Raw genomic sequence first — 17,928 nt, 5'->3', positions numbered from 1 at the left:
AAAAAAAAAAAAATAAGTAGCCAAACTTAACATATGTTGTAGCCTTGGAATGAGACAAACAGTCACATTGGAAGCAAGTGAGGGAGTTCCAAAGTCACCAGGTTGATTAAGAAGCTACTTAAAGACATTTAAAAATAATACATTAAGAATAAATTTATGAAAATTATAAGATTATGATAAATGATTGCAAATTCTTAAATGTTACAAGAGAATCTACACAGCAATTATAAATAACAATTACTCAAATTTGCTTTAACTTTACATTTATATTTATATGCATATATACATTTATATATGTGTATATATGTATAAATTTATACCTATATACACAATTTATGTATATATTACATGTATAATGTAAATATAAATTTATATTTCCTCATAGAGTAATTTAAGTGTCAAGTAAAAAGAAAACATATAAAAAAAAGTTTAACTTTTTCCTTGAAAATTATTCAGTATTGCTCTGTGAGTGAATATGATAGAGAATTTTTAAGGAGTAATTTAATAATTAAATTTTTCTATTAAAAATTCAGTTAATTAAGAAAATGTGCTAAAAAAAAACACCTCTTTTTACTATTTCTTATCTGAACTATACTGTAAAATTTTTTTCCATAGCATTAAAATGAAAGATATGAAGGAGTTCAAAACATGCTGCACCAAAATATACCTTCTTGGCTGAACACATTTGAGAAATAGCAGATGCAGGCAGGGCTCTTTGACCCCCTTTCTACCCAAAAGCAGGTCATAAAATTTCTCATTAGAAAGATGCCCTCCCTGTATCAGGCAAAGAATATTTTTACTCCTTGAGACTGGGAGTTGATGTTGAAATAGACCGATCAGAACAAACCTACTAAAATAAGCCTGATCTTCTACTGTTGCTGTTTAGTGGCTAAGCTGTGTCTGACTCTTGTGACCCCATGGACTGTAGCCCACCAGGCTCCACTGTCCATGGAATTTCCCAGGCAAGAATACTGGTGTGGGTTGCCATTTCTTTCCCCAGGGGATCTTCCCAGACCAGGAATCGAACTTGCATCTCCTGCACTGGCAAGCAGATTCTTTGTTGCTGAGCTATCAAGGAAGCCCCGATTTTCCATTTGTTTCCCCCGTATACTTTTTAGTTCCTGCACAACTTATCATCCCTGGCCCCAGCCCTTTGTCTTATCAGATCCCCACAACTTATTCTTGTTCGTGTAAAACTGTATACAATCTTTAAGACCTAAAAGTTTCTTCAGGTCTTCATTTTCCTCCTATGTACATGTAAAAGTTTTAAATCAATTATATTCAAAAGCAGAGACATTACTTTGCCAACAAAGGTTCGTCTAGTCAAGGCTATGGTTTTTCTTGTGGTCATTGTATGGATGTGAGAGTTGGACTGTGAAGAAGGCTGAATGCCGAAGAATTGATGCTTTTGAACTGTGGTGTTGGAGAAGACTCTTGAGAGTCCCTTGGACTGCAAGGAAATCCAACCAGTCCATTCTGAAGGAGATCAGCCCTGGGATTTCTTTGGAAGGAATGATGCTGAAGCTGAAACTCCAGTCCTTTGGCCACCTCATGCGAAGAGTTGACTCATTGGAAAAGACTCTGATGCTGGGAGGGATTGGGGGCAGGAGGAGAAGGGGACGACAGAGGATGAGATGGCTGGATGGCATCACTGACTCGATGGACGTGAGTCTGAGTGAACTCCCGGAGTTGGTGATGGACAGGGAGGCCTGGTGTGCTGCGATTCATGGGGTCACAAAGAGTCAGACACGACTGAGCGACTGATCTGATCTGATCTGATATGCTTTTCTCCTATTAATGTGTCTTATATCAGTTTAATTCTTAAGCCAGTCACAGAACCTAAATGGTAGAAGGCAGTTTTTTCTCCCTTACAGATAAACATTTTCAGAAGTAATATATCTTGAGATACATTAAGATGGCTCACTTACCTAAAATCAGATGCATTCTGTCTTTGTTAATTTCTGCCAAAGATTTAGCACTAGGTGTTGCTCCTGATGCTTGGCTTAAATTGACCGGTATGGAACGTTTTTGTAAAGCGGATATTGCTGCTGCTTCTGCTGACTCTGAACATGTAAATCCTGTGCTGTTTAACCAAAGTGCCACTGCGTGGAGAATTGGGGCCCAGGAATTCCGATAGTGCAGTCTAGCCGTATCAATAGTCTCAGGAGTATAAAATGCCCCACCTATAAAACAATCAAATCAATGAAAAACATTACTTCTATTATACATATTCACTCATTTATGAACAACTTCCTTTAAAAATACCTGGTACATACTGGCTTAGTCCATTTGACCTGCTTTAAGAAAATACCACAGACTGAGTGGCTACACAACAGAAATTCATTTCTCATGGTTCTGGAGGCTGTAAGTCGAGATCAAGATGCCAGCATGGTTGGGTGAGGGCCTTCTTCCTGACTGACAGCCTGTACCTTCTTGCTTTCTTCACAAGGTGGAAGGTAGAAAGGGTTGGGGGCTCTGTGGGTTCTCTTTTACAAGGGGACTACTCCCATTCCTAGGGACTCCACCCTCATGACCAAAGCACCTCCCAAAGGACCCATACCTCTTAACACCATCACAATAGGGATTAGGTTTCAACATAAACATTCTGAGGTGATACAAATATTCAGATCACAGCACACATAAAAGAGGAATCTGGCCAAAGAGTTTCTCCCAAGGGTCTCTAAAACCGACATCATTCCTACAACTGCTGACCTGGAATGCCTATCACTTCCTTGTGATTTATGCCAGCATTTCCAGCCTTTCCTCTGCAAGTGCTCACGCCTCTGAGCGCCTTCTACCTTGCCCCACCCATGGTCACAGGCTTCCTCTTCACTGTCACCAGCAGCTCTTAAAACCCTCATCACCTTTCCTTTCTCTTATAGCCAGCGAACTCTGTCTCTTCTTTTTTCCCCCCACTCTTTTGCAAATTCTTCCCTTCTTCCTGCTTTCACTATCAAACTGAGGACTTCACATCTGCCCTGGCACACACACAGTGACCAACACGGCGGTATACCTCATCATGATTACGCATAATAACTCCTTACGCAGTTATTTAGAGTACCCCAGCTCAGACGGTTATTACTGTAACAGTGAGAACATTTTTGCTTGGGCTGACAAGTAAAGTTTAATGCCGTATCTGAATTTAAAAATTCAGTACGGACAGAATATCAAGTTTAAGTCCACAGAAATTTAAGATGTTATTATTACTATTGTGGCCAGTCTCCACCAATTCCATTTTGTTTAATTACTACTTTGAACCCAATTAAAAGCAAAACTCTGAACTCAGTACTTACCATCTGGAGGGAGTTGACTAGCGAATTCAGCTGGTAAAGTTAAAAGCGCGTAGTCTTTTAATGCTGCCAACCACAGCCGACTAAGTATTGGCAGTTCAGGCTGTACGAGTGTTATTAAACTATCTGGTGGTAGTTCATCTATGGTACTGTCATCATCATCATCCTCATCAGTATTTTTAACTGCTCTTTTTGGTTTTGACTCTGCTTCTTTTTTAATATTCATAGCAACCACATAGACCTAGTAAGATATTCAGGAGGAGAAAAGAACAAGATATAATATTAAGAAATGACATATCCTAAGCTGTTATGATTATACGGAGAAGAAAACGGCAACCCCACTCCAGTATTCTTGCCTGGGAAATCCCATGGACAGAGGAGTGTGGCAGGCCATCAGCCATGGGGTCGCAAGAGTCGGAAGCGACTTAGCGACTAAACCACCACCACTATGATTATACAGCTGAATCATCACAAGTAACCAAGTACTATTAGTAGAAAGTATGCAACTTCAGACTTTCCTGATATCCTCAAAAGAATAATCCCACGTATTTTGGAGGCAATCTTTTTTTTTTTTTTATAATAGATCTGACTACTACTCTCACAGCACATTCCTTGATTTTTTCTGGCTTCTCTTGTTCTACTTTACAAAGCCCCCCTTTATATGAGGTTTTCTTTTTTTTTTTGCCATAGGGTATAACTTCCTGTTTACTGCATTTGCTTTCACAGGCTTATTAGACACAATCAGACGGCATTCAAAGAAAAAGCTAAGGGGTGGGGGAAGAGAAACCACAACCTGGATTTCCACTAATATCCTCCAAAACCCCTTCTTTTAGAGTGCTTAAGTCATATTTAGCAATCTAGTCCTTGTAACAGATAGCTCAGCCAAGAATAAGATAATTTACTGGCTATATATATCTGTATCTTTTCTCTCCACTTTTGTAAACCAACAGGATATATAATAACAACTTCTGAAAATACAATCTTAAAGATTCTTTGCCAAAGTTATTTTTGTTTGTATTCTTTTGTAGTTGTACACATATTTTGGCTTTGGCAACCGGCACCTAGCTGAATTATACATCCACGAAAAAGCAAAAAAAAGGGGGGAGCGGTCAAGGGAGTAAGATTATTGCAGTAGGTATCTTTAGAAAAATGTTTGCCATACACAGCTATTTTCATTGTACATAAGAAGAAGTCTATGTGTCTGAACCAGAGACACTTCTTGATGGTAGGGTCTTATCTCTATCCCTACAACAAGCAGACGGCTACGGTACAGTAACTGACTAAGTTTAGACAATGATGACAGGAAACAATGAATCTTCATTTCTGAGAAGAAGCATTTCTTAACACGGCAGTGGTCTTATACATATCACTTAATTATAGTCGGTTAGTTATACTAACACCTGACAATTTAGAAGCATAAACCATCTAACTTTTGGGATAGGGACTTTGAATCTCAAGTTATAAACATCATATTCATATTTTTTAGTGCTTTTAAGCTTGCTTTCTTCACTTAGATTTATTATAATGTTGATATTTTAAGAAAATGTCTCGCTCAATAAACACTTTAGTATACTCAGCCATTCACTCATCAAATTCTTCTTAGGTACCTACTCTTGCCTTGCATTTGCTACTGTGCTTGGATCTGAGGCAACAAAGACAAGTCACATGTGGTTTTCACTGCCATGAACTCACAGACTGATAAAATGATAGAAGGGTGAAAAAGAGATGGGAGAAGGGACATTTTTTAAAAATTTGTTTTAAATGACCTATCTTCCCATCTCACTACGAGCTGTGACCACATCCACTGCCTGGCACCTAATGAACACTCGTGGTCTGTGTAATCAATGAATCACAGGGAACATGAAAGATAAAGAATCTTAATAGACGATTAAAAGGCGAGACACAATTCAAAGAAAAAAGTTCACCTGTTGACAGGCAAAGATGGAAGTAGGGATTCCAGGCAGACAGAGTATCAAGAGCAAGAGCATAACAGATAGGAAACGGCAAGGCATTCTAAGGAAATTCCCAGTGTTCGGTATGAGACTGAGCATAGAATACAAGGCAGAAGGGAGCTGAAGATTTTACTCTGTTGGTCATGGGCAAGTGAAGTCAATGCAGGATTTAAAGGTCAGATGTATGTATTTTTCCTCAACTTTTATTTAAAAAATTATACTGTGGGCCTCCCTGGTGACTCAGTGGTAAAGAATCCACCTGTCAAAGCAGGAGACACTGGTTCAATCCCTCATCTGGAAAGATACCACATGCCACGGAGAAACCAAGCCCGTGCCCACAACTATTGAAGCCTGCACACTCTAGAGCCTGTGCTCCACAACCAGAGAAACCACTGAGATGAGAAGCCCACGCATCACAACTCGGGAGTAGCCCCCGTTCGCTGCAATGGAAGAAAAGCCTGAGCGATGAAGACTCAGCATGGCCATAAATAAAAATTTTAAAGTACACCATAAAAAGTTTAAAAATGAGTTAATAAAATTACTCATAATCCTAATTTCCAGGTTTTCACATTCCAACTAAGCTGTAATTTTGTTGTACAGAGAATTTTGTATTTAATCTTAACTGTTTATAAAAGGATTTCCATATAAATACTAGTCTTCATAACTATTATTTTTAATAGTGGTAATAGAAGACATTATACACCTAATAGTTTTCCTGTAGTTGACATTTTATATTTTTAAAAATTCTTTTCAGCCCTGGGAATTTTAGAAGATGAGGCATAGTTTCAACGACAAGGTGTTCAGTTCTTCACATTATGAATGTTCCAAACAAACACTTTTGTCAACTTCTCTCTTTTTCATATTTTGAATATTCTTCCCTAGGATAAAATCCCAGAAAGGGAATGACTGGGTCAGGGATTATAAATACTTCCATGGCTCTGAACAGACACTGTCAAATGCTTTCTAAAAGGGGTATATATTTTACATTGCTACCTGCAATATGAAAATATATTTTTTGACTTGTTTTTATAAAAAATTTGGGGTTTATTTTTCTTACGAGAAGGTACACAAGAAATATAGAAAAATCAGATGCACAATAAAGCCAGACACAATCCTACAACCCAGATGTAATACTGTTAACATGCTAGACCCGTTGTATATACATATTCACAGTCTTTTAAACAATAATATGTTTGTCTACAATTTTTAACTCAATTTTCTATTCCTTTAACACCATCATCTTTGGATCAAGAAATACATATATTTCCTTCTCTTTAGAATGATAAACAACATCACAACAAACATCCTCACAACAGAATTTGTGTATATTCTCGATATTCCTTAGGATAAACTGGTAAACCAATGGGTGTGGTTTTAAAAAGTGTTTGGCTATACTATGTTGACCCCTCAACAACATAGGTTTGAACTATGTGGGTCCACTTATAAGCAGATTTTTTTCAACAGTAAATACTACAGTACTTACTACACGTCTAATAAATAGCTACAAGTATGGGACTGGAATTTAGGAGAGAGGTATGAGTAGGAAAGTAGATTTAGAATATTTCATACACAGGTAAAAGCTACAGGGTGTGGGTGTAGATGTGGTTACCCATAAAGTATGAAGAGCGAGAAAAACAACAAGAAAAATATCAACATTTAAAGGGTAGGCAGGCAAAGAGAAGCCAGCAGGTGTTGCTAAGAATGAACAATGAAAAGATAACAGGAGAAGCAAGGGAGTAGGGTCAGGAAGTCAAAGAAAACAAAGAGTTTCCAGAGGAGACAATATCATAAGCTGCAGAAAGGCTAAGTCAGACAGAGACGGAAAAGTGTCCAGTGATTTGGAGCATTGTATCATTTGTAACTTTAGTAATTTCAGTGGAGTGGTGAGAATAAAGCTAGATTGCAGGGGACTGAGAAGTGGGTGATTCAACAGTCAAGGACATGAAGAGGAGAGTGAGCGGAAGAGGAAGCTGAGTTGGGGACAACGAAGGGAAGGAGGGAGGAAGAGCATACAGAGGGAGATGGAGAGATACAGAAGTGGGGGAAAACTGAATGCACTTAGCTTGAAACAGTCTCCTCCTCAGACTCATGCTTACTAACATCTGCTCTCATGCTCCAGGCCCCAGCCTAAGTGTTGTTCTCTCCAGGAAGCCTCCTCTGAATTCCCAGACTATTTTAGGTGCCTCTGCTGTGTGTTTACAACAGTCTGTACTTCTCCTGTAACACTCATTATTTTTGTCTCACATACTGGTCCACTAGTTTGTTTTCCTCAGTAAGTGCAGAACATCTGGCTTGTGCACTACGGTATTATCAACTGCTACCCTGGCACAGAGCTAATGCTCATTTAACACTTTGTTGAATGAATCAGAGTGGGAAAGAAAATCGAGAAAAGGGAATCCTAGATTAGAGGAAAACTTTAAAATAATAATTATACTAATAACAGCAGGCAACATTCACTGAGCTTATAAATAAGGTAGTTATTGAACAAAGTCCTTATTACTTCACAATGAAGTCTCATTTACTTCACAATGTAATTCTATGAAATGCGCATAATTATTATCCCGGAGAAGGCAATGGCACCCCACTCCAGTACTCTTGCCTAGAAAATCCCATGGATGGAGGAGCCTGGAAGGCTGCAGTCCATGGGGTTGCTAAGAGTCGGACACAACTGAGTGACTTCACTTTCACTTTTCACTTTCATGTATTAGAAAAGGAAATGGCAGCCCACTCCAGTGTTCTTGCCTGGAAAATCCTGGGGACGGGGAAGCCTGGTGGGCTGCCGTCTATGGGGTCGCACAGAGTCGGACACGACTGAAGCGACTTTGCAGCAGCAGCAGCAGCAGCAGCATTAACCATGCTTTAGGGCTGAGAAATCAGGTTTAGAGAAGCAAGTAAATAATTCACCCAAGGTCACACAGGTAAAAGGACAGTTATCAACTCACATAGATCTCAAGACCTGAAGGTAACAATCTGAGAAGCTGGAAAACTAACATCCTGTTTTCTGAGTAAAAAGTAGAAGCAAAGATAGATCTTGAACAGAGAAAATCTAGAATATGTTGGGCCTTTGAGGTAAAAAGATGAAGGAAAGGAAGTTAAGCAAGGAAAAGATTTACTTGACAATACCATAGGCTGAGGGCTGAAGTGTAAATTATTTAATTATAGAACCAAGTCACCCCAAAATAAGAAAAGAGTTTCAAACAAAAATGTGCATTAATAAATTAGTTATATGAAGTTTTCATCTAACTTGTTAAAGTGAAAGCGAAGTCGCTCAGTCGTGTCCAACTCTTTGCGACCTGTGGACTGTAGCCCACCATGCTCCTCCGTCCATGGGATTCTCCAGGCAAGAATACTGGAGTGGGTTGCCATTTCCTTCTCCAACTTGTTAAAAGTAATTATTTTCTATTCAGTGCCAGTTACAATGCTCGGGTTTTTTTTAATACATGTCACTTTAGAAAATATTATTGTACTTCCATGTTATGATAAAGAAACTGAGTATCTGAGAGATCAACTCACTTGATCAAAGTACAAAAGATGGTGAATTAGAGAGACAGAACTTGCTGTACGGTCTGTGATTCAACATTTAATGCTTTTTATATTGAACTGTGCCAGACTACCTAGTAGGTAAATCAAGCACATTCATGCAAGTCAGCAGAGAACCAGCTAACTGGCAAATGGTCTTATCCAATTACATAACTGTCTCTATGTTTGGGAAATTAATGAATAGGGCTGGAGAATTAACAACAATTTTGAAAGATTTTTTAAAAATAAAAATCATTCAATCATTTGGAATGTAATTTCTACAGTAACTTTTAGTTAAAAATTAGATATGTGAAAATAACAAAGAATTTCTGTGAATCTCAAAGTGAGAAAATAATCACATTGTAAGTATCTTTCTAACACTACTTTCCACTTAAAATTATACATTTGCATTAATTTGATAAGATCTTATCAGTAAGAACAAACATTTTATCAATGCGAATGTTATTTTACTTGTCTAAGACAAAAGTTGGCAGCAGGGTGAAAATAAATGAACACTCAGGGATACTCTATGAAAACAACTTGATCTAAACAACAGAAAGAAAACTAATTTCTACAATATCTTATTGCTCTAATTTTCCCTTCTTTTTCTTCTGTGACAAAAAAAAACACAAAACCCCACAGGTCCTTTATCTAAACTGTATCATCTGGGTGTTGCATGCTTTGAGCCAGCAATTGCCTGCGGGGTGGTCACAGGCTGCTGATAACCATGGAAATAGGGAAGTAAGATACTGGGTTGGCAGGGGAAGGAATAGAGATACTTGAAATACCCAAATGCAGAAGATAAGAATTTGAAAGTAACTAGCAGAAGGGATTTAGAAAAGTGAAATTAAAACAGTATCATTATTTTTAAAAATAATGTGGGCATAAAAAGAGGTAAAAACAGCTGTTAAAAAAAACAAAATATACAACAAAATAAACTCCTACAGCCTAATCAATGAGTGGCAGCAAGTCTCCTGAAATTTAATCAAATAAAAGATTCTTGGCACAATTTTTTCTATTTCTTTATTATTAGTAAGTTTTCTCCACTTAATTTTTCCATAGTAAGTAAGAAGAGGTCTTCTTCAATATAGGTGTTTTAAAACCGATTCATGTCAACATATGGCTAAAACCACCACAAAATTGTAAAGTAATTAGCCTCCAATTAAAATAAATAAATTAAAAAAACACTAATTAGAAATACTAATTTTCAAAGGTTCAATATGAGCTCTTTTGAGACATAAATGTGTATGTATTTCAGTGAGAAAGCAAATAGCAGATTTTTTTCAAGCACTCTATACCAAAGGTCAGCTTAAAAAAAACAAAAACAAAACAGAATTTTTTTTACCTATTAGAGAAGGGAACATTTTCTCATGGATGGAGAAACAGTTAAAAACAATAGGCTGCCGTTACCTCTGCCCATGCTTTGAGAACAGCCAGTTTTTCCATGGTTGTAGCACTCTCTCGGTACAGTTGGCTGGAAGATCCTTTTCCGGCCTGAACTTTGTCCAGTGAAGAAACAAGCAGATTGTGTACTCGACGGAGATCATTGAGATCACTGACAACTCCACTTCCAATCCATGTACTACACACCTAGCCAAAGGGGGGGGAGAAAAAAAAAAAAAAAGAACTCTTATTTTTATATTAAAAAGTTAAGATTAAACATATAAAAGGCTGGCGTTAATATGATTTTTTTCCTAGAGGGAACCAATACAGAACAAAACCAATGAACAAAACAAAATCCTTCAATGCTATGCTTTTTTTTTTTTAAATAAAAAATGAATAGCAAGTATGGAACTTATTATACTCCTGTGTAGAAAACAAAACAATATTTACTTACCATGTTTCCACTATCTAAATTCCTAAAAATTTTAACAGAAAAAAATCTGCAGCCAAATCAGTTCAGTCACAAGTAATTCTTTGATTCAACATTTCTGTTTACTATAGTCAAAGGTTATTCTGAGCTATACAGAGAAGTTTAAAAGAAACAAAAAAGTAAAGGGAAAAAAAATCTAGTCCCTCTCCTCAAGTAAGTAAGTAAACACAGATTACACACAGATTAAATGAACACTTAAGAATATTTTATGACTGCCATACTACACTTAAAAAGAGAGAAAGAAGAGATCAATTCTAGCACAAGAAATGGGAATGTTTAGATATCAGGAAGTTTTGTGTATACAGATAGGAGTTTGGTGGAGGAAGAAAAAAGATTAGGAAAGTTAACTAGGATTAGGTTACAGTCCAATTTAAATTCCATGTGAACTGAATTTAGCAGACTTTTTCTGCAGGCAGTCATGACTTTCTAAGGCTTCTGAGCAGGGGAATATTATTAGAATTGTGCCTTAGGAAAACTGCTCAAATACTATCATAAACACAGGAAAACATGAGTTTGGATAGTAAGCACTGTGTTCAGCTACATGACTATTATAACACCACTGGACAGAGATGATATGGAAGCAAATGACAAGGGAGAGGCATTTGAGAATGACTTGGAAGTAGAAATCACAAGGTTTGAAAACTAACTATGTACTTTTAGGGAGTGAAAGCAGGGACATGTAAACAGTGAGAGGTGATGATTACCAAATTTTGATTGTCAAAGCTTCTACCTTGGATGAATGGAAGATAGGTGATACCACTATTTAAGAATACAGAGGAGTGTGGTAGAGATGAGAAGTTTCAGAGCAGCATCATTTTGACTATGAACTAAATTACCACATGCTGAGTTTGTGGGCAGTTGAAAACTTGGGTCTGGATTTCAGGAGCAAAGACAAAGCTAACTAAGTAGATTTAGGAATTCTCCAGGCAAAAGTGATTGCTACAGTGCTAGGTAATTTTGTTCAAGGACAGGTATTAAAAAAAAGGATAAGGACAGATCAATAAGGATAAAACACAGGAAAAATAATTAAACTTAAGGGACAGAGAGAGTAAAAATAAACAATGAAAGAAATTGAGAAGAAAATGCCAGAAAAGCAATAGGAAAATAGGCAAGTGTGGTGATACTGAAAACAAAGGAAGAATGTCAAGAAAGAAGAGGTTGCCTGATAGTGCCAACTTTTTTTTAATTAAATGAAAGACTCTTTAAATTCTACTGTGCTTCACAATTTTCATCTATGATTTCACATAATCTCCTAATTACTAGGGTTTTTATTTTGCTCCTACCCCTAAATTGCCCCATCTTCCCTTCCCTCTCCCCACTGGTAACTACTAGTTTGTTCTGTGTCTAAAGGTCTGTTTCTTTTTTCTTTACATTCACTAGTTTGTTATATCTTTTAGATTCTACATATAAATGACAGCATACAGTATATGTCTTTCTCTGAATTTTTTCAGTTAGCATAAAGCCCTCCAAGTCCATCCAAGTTGCTGCAAATGGCAAAATCTCACTCCTTTTTAAGGCTGAGTAGCATTCCATCTTCTCTATCTATTCATCTGCTGATAGACACTTAGACCGCTTGCAAATCTTGGCAACTGTAAATAATGCTGCTAGGAACACTGAGGTGCATGACTCTTTTCAGATTAGTATTTTTGTTCTTTTCAGATATAAACTCAGTTGGGTCACAAGGTAACTCTATTTTAAATTTTTTGAGGAACCTGTTTTCCACAGTGGTTGCACCAACTTACATTCTCACCAGCAGTGTATGAGGGTTCCCTTTTCTCCACATCTTCACCAATGTTTGCTATTTTTGTATTTTTCTTTTTTATGATAGTCATTCTGGCTGGTGTCAGGTGAAACCTAGTTGTGGCTTTGATTTTCATTTTCTGATGATAAGTGATGGTGAGCATCTTTTTATGTGCCTATTGGCCATCTGCATTTTCTCTCTGGAAAAATGTCTAGTCAATACTTCCATCCAGTTTTTAATGTGGTTGTTTGTTTTGGTGTTGAGTCGTATGAACTATTTATATATTTTGGATATTAACCTCTTATTGGTCATATCATTTGCAAATGGAAAAGGAAATGGCAACCCATTCCAGTATTTTTCCCTAGAGAATCCTGTGGACAGAGGAGCCTGGTGGACTAATGTCCATAGGGTTACATAGAGTCGGACACAACTGAAGTGACTTAGCATGCATGCATGCATTGGAGAAGGAAATGGCAACCCACTCCAGTATTCTTGCCTGGAGAATCCCAGGGACGGAGCAGCCTGGTGGGCTGCCATCTATGGGGTCGCACAGAGTCAGACACGACTGAAGTGACACAGCAGCAGCATTTGCAATTATTTTCTCCCATTCAATAGGTTGTCTACCATTTGTTTTGTGTATGAGTTCTAAGTTATTAGCGTTTAAAATCTCTACTTTTTTTGTTGGCCATGCCACACAGTATATGAGATCTTAGTTCCCAGACCAGGGATCAACCCTGTGATCCCTGCACTGGAAGTGTGGAATCTTAACCACCAGACTGCCAAGGAAGTCCTCAAATCAGTATTTTTCAATGGAAACAACTTGACTAAAAATCTGTCATTTCCATACTCATTCCATGAGACCAGCATCACCCTGAAACCAAAACCAGACAAATATACCACAAAAAAAGAAAATTACAGGTCAATATAACTGATGAATGTAAATGCAAAAATCCTCAACAAAATATTATCAAACCAAATCCAACAACACATTAAAAAGGTCATAACACCATCATCAAGTGGGATTCATCCCAGGAATAACAAGGGTTTTTCAATATATACAAATCAATCAGTGTGATACACATTAACAAACGGAAGAATAAAAACTATGTGATCATCTCAATAGATAACAGAAAAAAACTTTTGATAAAGTTCAAAATCCATTTGTGATTAAAAAAAAAACTCTCTAGAAAGTGAACACAGTAGGAACAACTGTGTTCTAACACAGTAGGAACCTCAACTTAAAAAGGTCATATATGACAAACTCACAGCTAACATCATATTCAACAGTGAAAAGTGAAAGAATTTCCTCTAAGATTAGGAACAAGACAAGTATATCTACTCTTGCCATTTTTATTCAACATAGTTTTGGAAGTCCTAGCCATAGCAATTAGAGAAGAAAAAGAAATAAAAGGAATTCAAATTAGAAAACAAGAAGTAAAGCTCTCCCTGCTTGCAGATGACATGATACTATATATATAAGATTCTAAATATGCTACCAGGAAACTACTACAGGTCATCAATGAATTCAGTAAAGTTGCAGGAAAGAAAATTAATATACAGAAATTTGTTGCATTTCTATATACTAACAAAGAACTATCAGAAAGAGAAACTGAAAACAACTCATTGACCACTGCATCAAAAAGAATAAAATACCTAGGAATAAACCTACATGAGGAGGTAAGAGACCTGTACTTGGAAAACTACAAGACACTGATGAAAGAAACTGAAGATGATACAAACAGATGGCATGATATACTGTGTTCCTGGTTTGGAAGAATTAACATTGTTAATATTACCATACTACTCAAAGCAATATACAGATTCAATGCAATCCCTATCGAAATACCAATGACATTTTTCACAGAACTAGAACAAATAATTTAAAAATTTATATGGAAACACAAAAGATCCAGAATAGCTAAAACAAACTTGACAAAGAAAAAGAGTACTGGAAGAATCACGCTCCCTGACTTTAGACCATTCTACAAAGCTACAGTCATCAAAATAGTATAGTATTGCCACAAAAACTGACACAGAGATCAATGGAACAGAACAGAGAGCCCGTAAATAAGCCACACTTACAGTCAATTAATCGATGATAAAGGGGGCAAGAATATATAATGGAGAAGAGACAGTCACTTCGATAAGTGGTGCTAGGAAAACTGGACAGCTAGATGTAGAAGAATGAAATCAGAACATCCTTTAACACCATATACAAAAATAACATATACAAAAACCATATACAAAAAAATAACCTTGTGCAAGTCAAGAAGAAACAGTTAGAACTGGACATGGAACAACAAACTAGTTCCAAATCAGGAAAGGAGTACATCAAGGCTGTATACTGTCACCTTGTTTATTTAATTTACATGCAAAGTACATCATGCAAAATGCCAGGCTGGATGAAGCACAAGCTGGAATCAAGACTGCCTGGAGATTTATCAATAACCTCAGATATGCAGATGATACTACCCTTATGGCAGAAAGCGAAGAAGAACTAAAGAGCCTCCTGATGAAAGTGAAAGAGGAGAGTGAAAAAGCTGGCTTAAAACTCAACATTCAATAAACAAAGATCGTGGCATCCAGTCCCATCACTTCATGGCAAATGGATGGGGAAACAATGGAAACGGTGAGAGACTTTATTTTTTGCGGTTCCAAAATCACTGCAGACAGTGCCTGCAGACGTGAAATTAAGACATTTGATTCTTGGAAGAAAAGCTATGACCAACCTAGACAGCATATTAAAAAACAGAGACATTACTTTGCCAATAAAGGTCCATCTAGTCAAAGATATGGTTTTTCTAGTAGTCACGTATGGATGCGAGAGTTGGACTATAAAGAAAGCAGAGCACTGAAGAATTGATGCTTTTGAACTGTGGTGCTGGAGAAGACTCTTGAGAGTCCCCTGGACTGCAAGGAGATCCAACTAGTCCATGGGGTTGCAAAGAGTCAGACACTACTGAGCTGAAATGAACTGAACTGAACAAAAATATACTCAAAATGGATGCACGATACTGGATGCTTGGGGCTGGTGCACTGGGACGACCCAGAGGGATGGTATGGAGAGGGAGGAGGGATGGTACGGGGAGGGAGGAGGGAGGAGGGTTCAGGATGGGGAACACGTGTATACCTGTGGTGGATTCATTTTGATATATGGCAAAACCAATACAATATTGTAAAGTTAAAAAATAAAATTAAAAAAACAAAAAAAAACCCTAAATGTAAAACCTGTTACTATAAAAGTCCTAGAGGAAAATACAGGCAGAACACTCTTTGACATAAACTGCAGCAATGTTTTTTTTTTGGATCTACCTCCTAAAGCAAAAGAAATAGAGCAAAAATAAACAAATGGGACCTAATTAAACTTAAAAGCTTTTGCATAGCAAAGGAGACCATCAACAAAACAAAAAGACAACCTACTGAATGAAAGAAGAGGTCTGACAGTGCCCACTTCACTCAGCAGGTATATGTCCTCATTTTCCCACCTGAAATCCTTAGGTAATGTTGCATAATTCACAACGTTATACCCTAAAGAGTATTAAGGTACATGAACTTAATTAAGGGTTTTAAGCAAGATGTGTAGCAGCATCCCATTATTAACACACAGATACTTCCAGATGAAATGTACTACGAATCACACTAATTGAGATCAATCAGTACTATTATCTCACTCAACTTCATGTCAGGGCTGAGTGAATACAGTTAGCTCAGATTTTGTTACCAAATAAATTATGAAAAAGCTTCAGGTTTTCAGAGCATCTGGATATTCAACTGGGTTAATGGGTTGTATTCCTATATTTAAAACTTTTAAAAAGTTAAGAGTAAATATATGTGTAAACTGTTTAATTCTCTTATAATCTTACTCTCTAAGAATTCAAAACTGAATTAAATAAAATTCAATAGGGACATTTAAAAACTGATTATTACCAATACAGATGGCAAAAAAAAAAAAAAAAGTCAGTCACACAATGCTTAAATACACTGAAATTTAAAGCAAAAAGTAATTACATATAAGTGTGAAAATAAAAGTTGTTATTCCTAAAGAAAATAACACTTTGGAGACACTTGATACTTTGAATTTTGGTAGAAATGTAAGTAAAGTTGAGGAAAATTATCAAAAATCAAGAATCTGGCACTGTTTGCCTTGCAAAAACCTAAGTACTTTCTCCGCTTTAAAGAAAATGAAATCAGAAACTACAGACACTGCACTATGGATTTGGTTTATGAAGACAGACAAAGCCAACACTCAATCAACGAAATCATACTTCAAGGAAAGACTTTGGCCTCGTATCAAAAGAGTAGAGAATGAAAAAGAGAGTAGTGAATGAACGCACACTTATAAACTTCAGGTTGAAATAAAATATCTAAAGTACGTATTATGCTTATTATTCCAACCCTGCTTTAAATGATATTTTTTCTTAACTTACTGATTACTGTCCTCAATTGTCCTTAACTGAAAACATTTGAGGGTTTTCCTATAATTTCTCTGAATTATTAATACTTGATTTTCAGGTTTAACATGATTTTACTCTAGTAAACCAGCAGAGATGCCAAGATTCATCACCTGCCCAAAGCCAATTCCTTCGGTAACCTTAATGAAAGGAGCTTGCAACCCAGGGCTCCAGCTATTTCAAAAGCAGGTTTCTACCCAGAAACAGAAGGATAGGTGGTCAAACTTTAAGCCTGCCACTAGAAAAGAAGACACTTCTTACAGAGAAAGCATGGCCATTTAAGAAATAAGTTTAAGGCAAATTCACTAACATGGCATTTTCATACTAATCATTCACAAGATGAAGTTCTAATCACCTTTGCTTTTCTGATCATCAGGAGCTTTGTAGGAGATTTTGTTGTGTTTAAACATCACAATCTGAAACGCTACCATGATACATTTATTTTATACACTGACTGCATTATTTCTGATGCTTGTGGGCCAATATCCCGATCCAAATGGCTTACCTACTCTACCTCCAAGGTTTGTACCATGACCCCCAAGCTTCCGTCTTAAACAACACTCCCTCATCTTCTCTCTCTGGTCTGCTGTTGGTGGGAGAAGTTCATGTCTCTGAAGACCACCATTAAGACAGCAGGTTTCAAAGAAATAAACACTAACAGGAGGAGGAGACAACTCATTTATCCACAGAGAGATTAAAGTCAGAATTTCAAACTTGTCATTGCAAACAGCAGGACATTCTCTGCACAGAGGCGACAGACATGTCGCTTGACTATGAACTCTAAGCAATAAAGACGGATTACAGCCCTGTACTCCAGAAAACTGGCGAGGGCAGACTTGCTGCTCTTCTATCCTTAGGTTAGCAGATAAAGAATCAGATTTTCTGAAAGTTTAGAGCTTAGTGCACACAGCCTTTTTCAGGATGGAGCACGAAAAAGACAAACTTACTGAAGGGGTAGGAACATATGTACTTTTGTAACTCTCTTCAGATACAATAGTTTGAGAATAATCCCCTGGGATTAATTTTGCAATGAAATTGCCATATTGTAAAATTGTCCTTAGTATATTTAATACACAGAAACTTGTAGAATTTTTACAACCTG

General features: G+C 37.0%; 1 protein-coding gene across 4 annotated transcripts in view; it reads right to left on the bottom strand.

The window, feature by feature from the left end:
- Nucleotides 1-17,928, bottom strand: part of HEATR5B (HEAT repeat containing 5B) — a 103,260-nt gene that overhangs the window by 19,088 nt on the left and 66,244 nt on the right. For all 4 annotated transcript variants that reach the window (XM_010838608.1, XM_010838611.1, XM_010838609.1 and 1 more), the window contains 3 exons: nucleotides 10,172-10,351; nucleotides 3,294-3,531; nucleotides 1,929-2,183 (listed from right to left, as the gene is read on the bottom strand). In XM_010838608.1, coding sequence (XP_010836910.1) covers nucleotides 1,929-2,183; nucleotides 3,294-3,531; nucleotides 10,172-10,351 — 673 coding nt within the window. The remainder of the gene's footprint in view (nucleotides 1-1,928; nucleotides 2,184-3,293; nucleotides 3,532-10,171; nucleotides 10,352-17,928) is intronic.

The sequence above is a fragment of the Bison bison genome, unplaced genomic scaffold, assembly GCF_000754665.1.
Source record: "Bison bison bison isolate TAMUID 2011002044 unplaced genomic scaffold, Bison_UMD1.0 scf7180017864100, whole genome shotgun sequence".
Lineage (NCBI taxonomy): Eukaryota > Metazoa > Chordata > Mammalia > Artiodactyla > Bovidae > Bison > Bison bison.
Note: the sequence above shows the minus strand (reverse complement) of the source record. Positions and strands in the feature narration are given on the sequence as shown.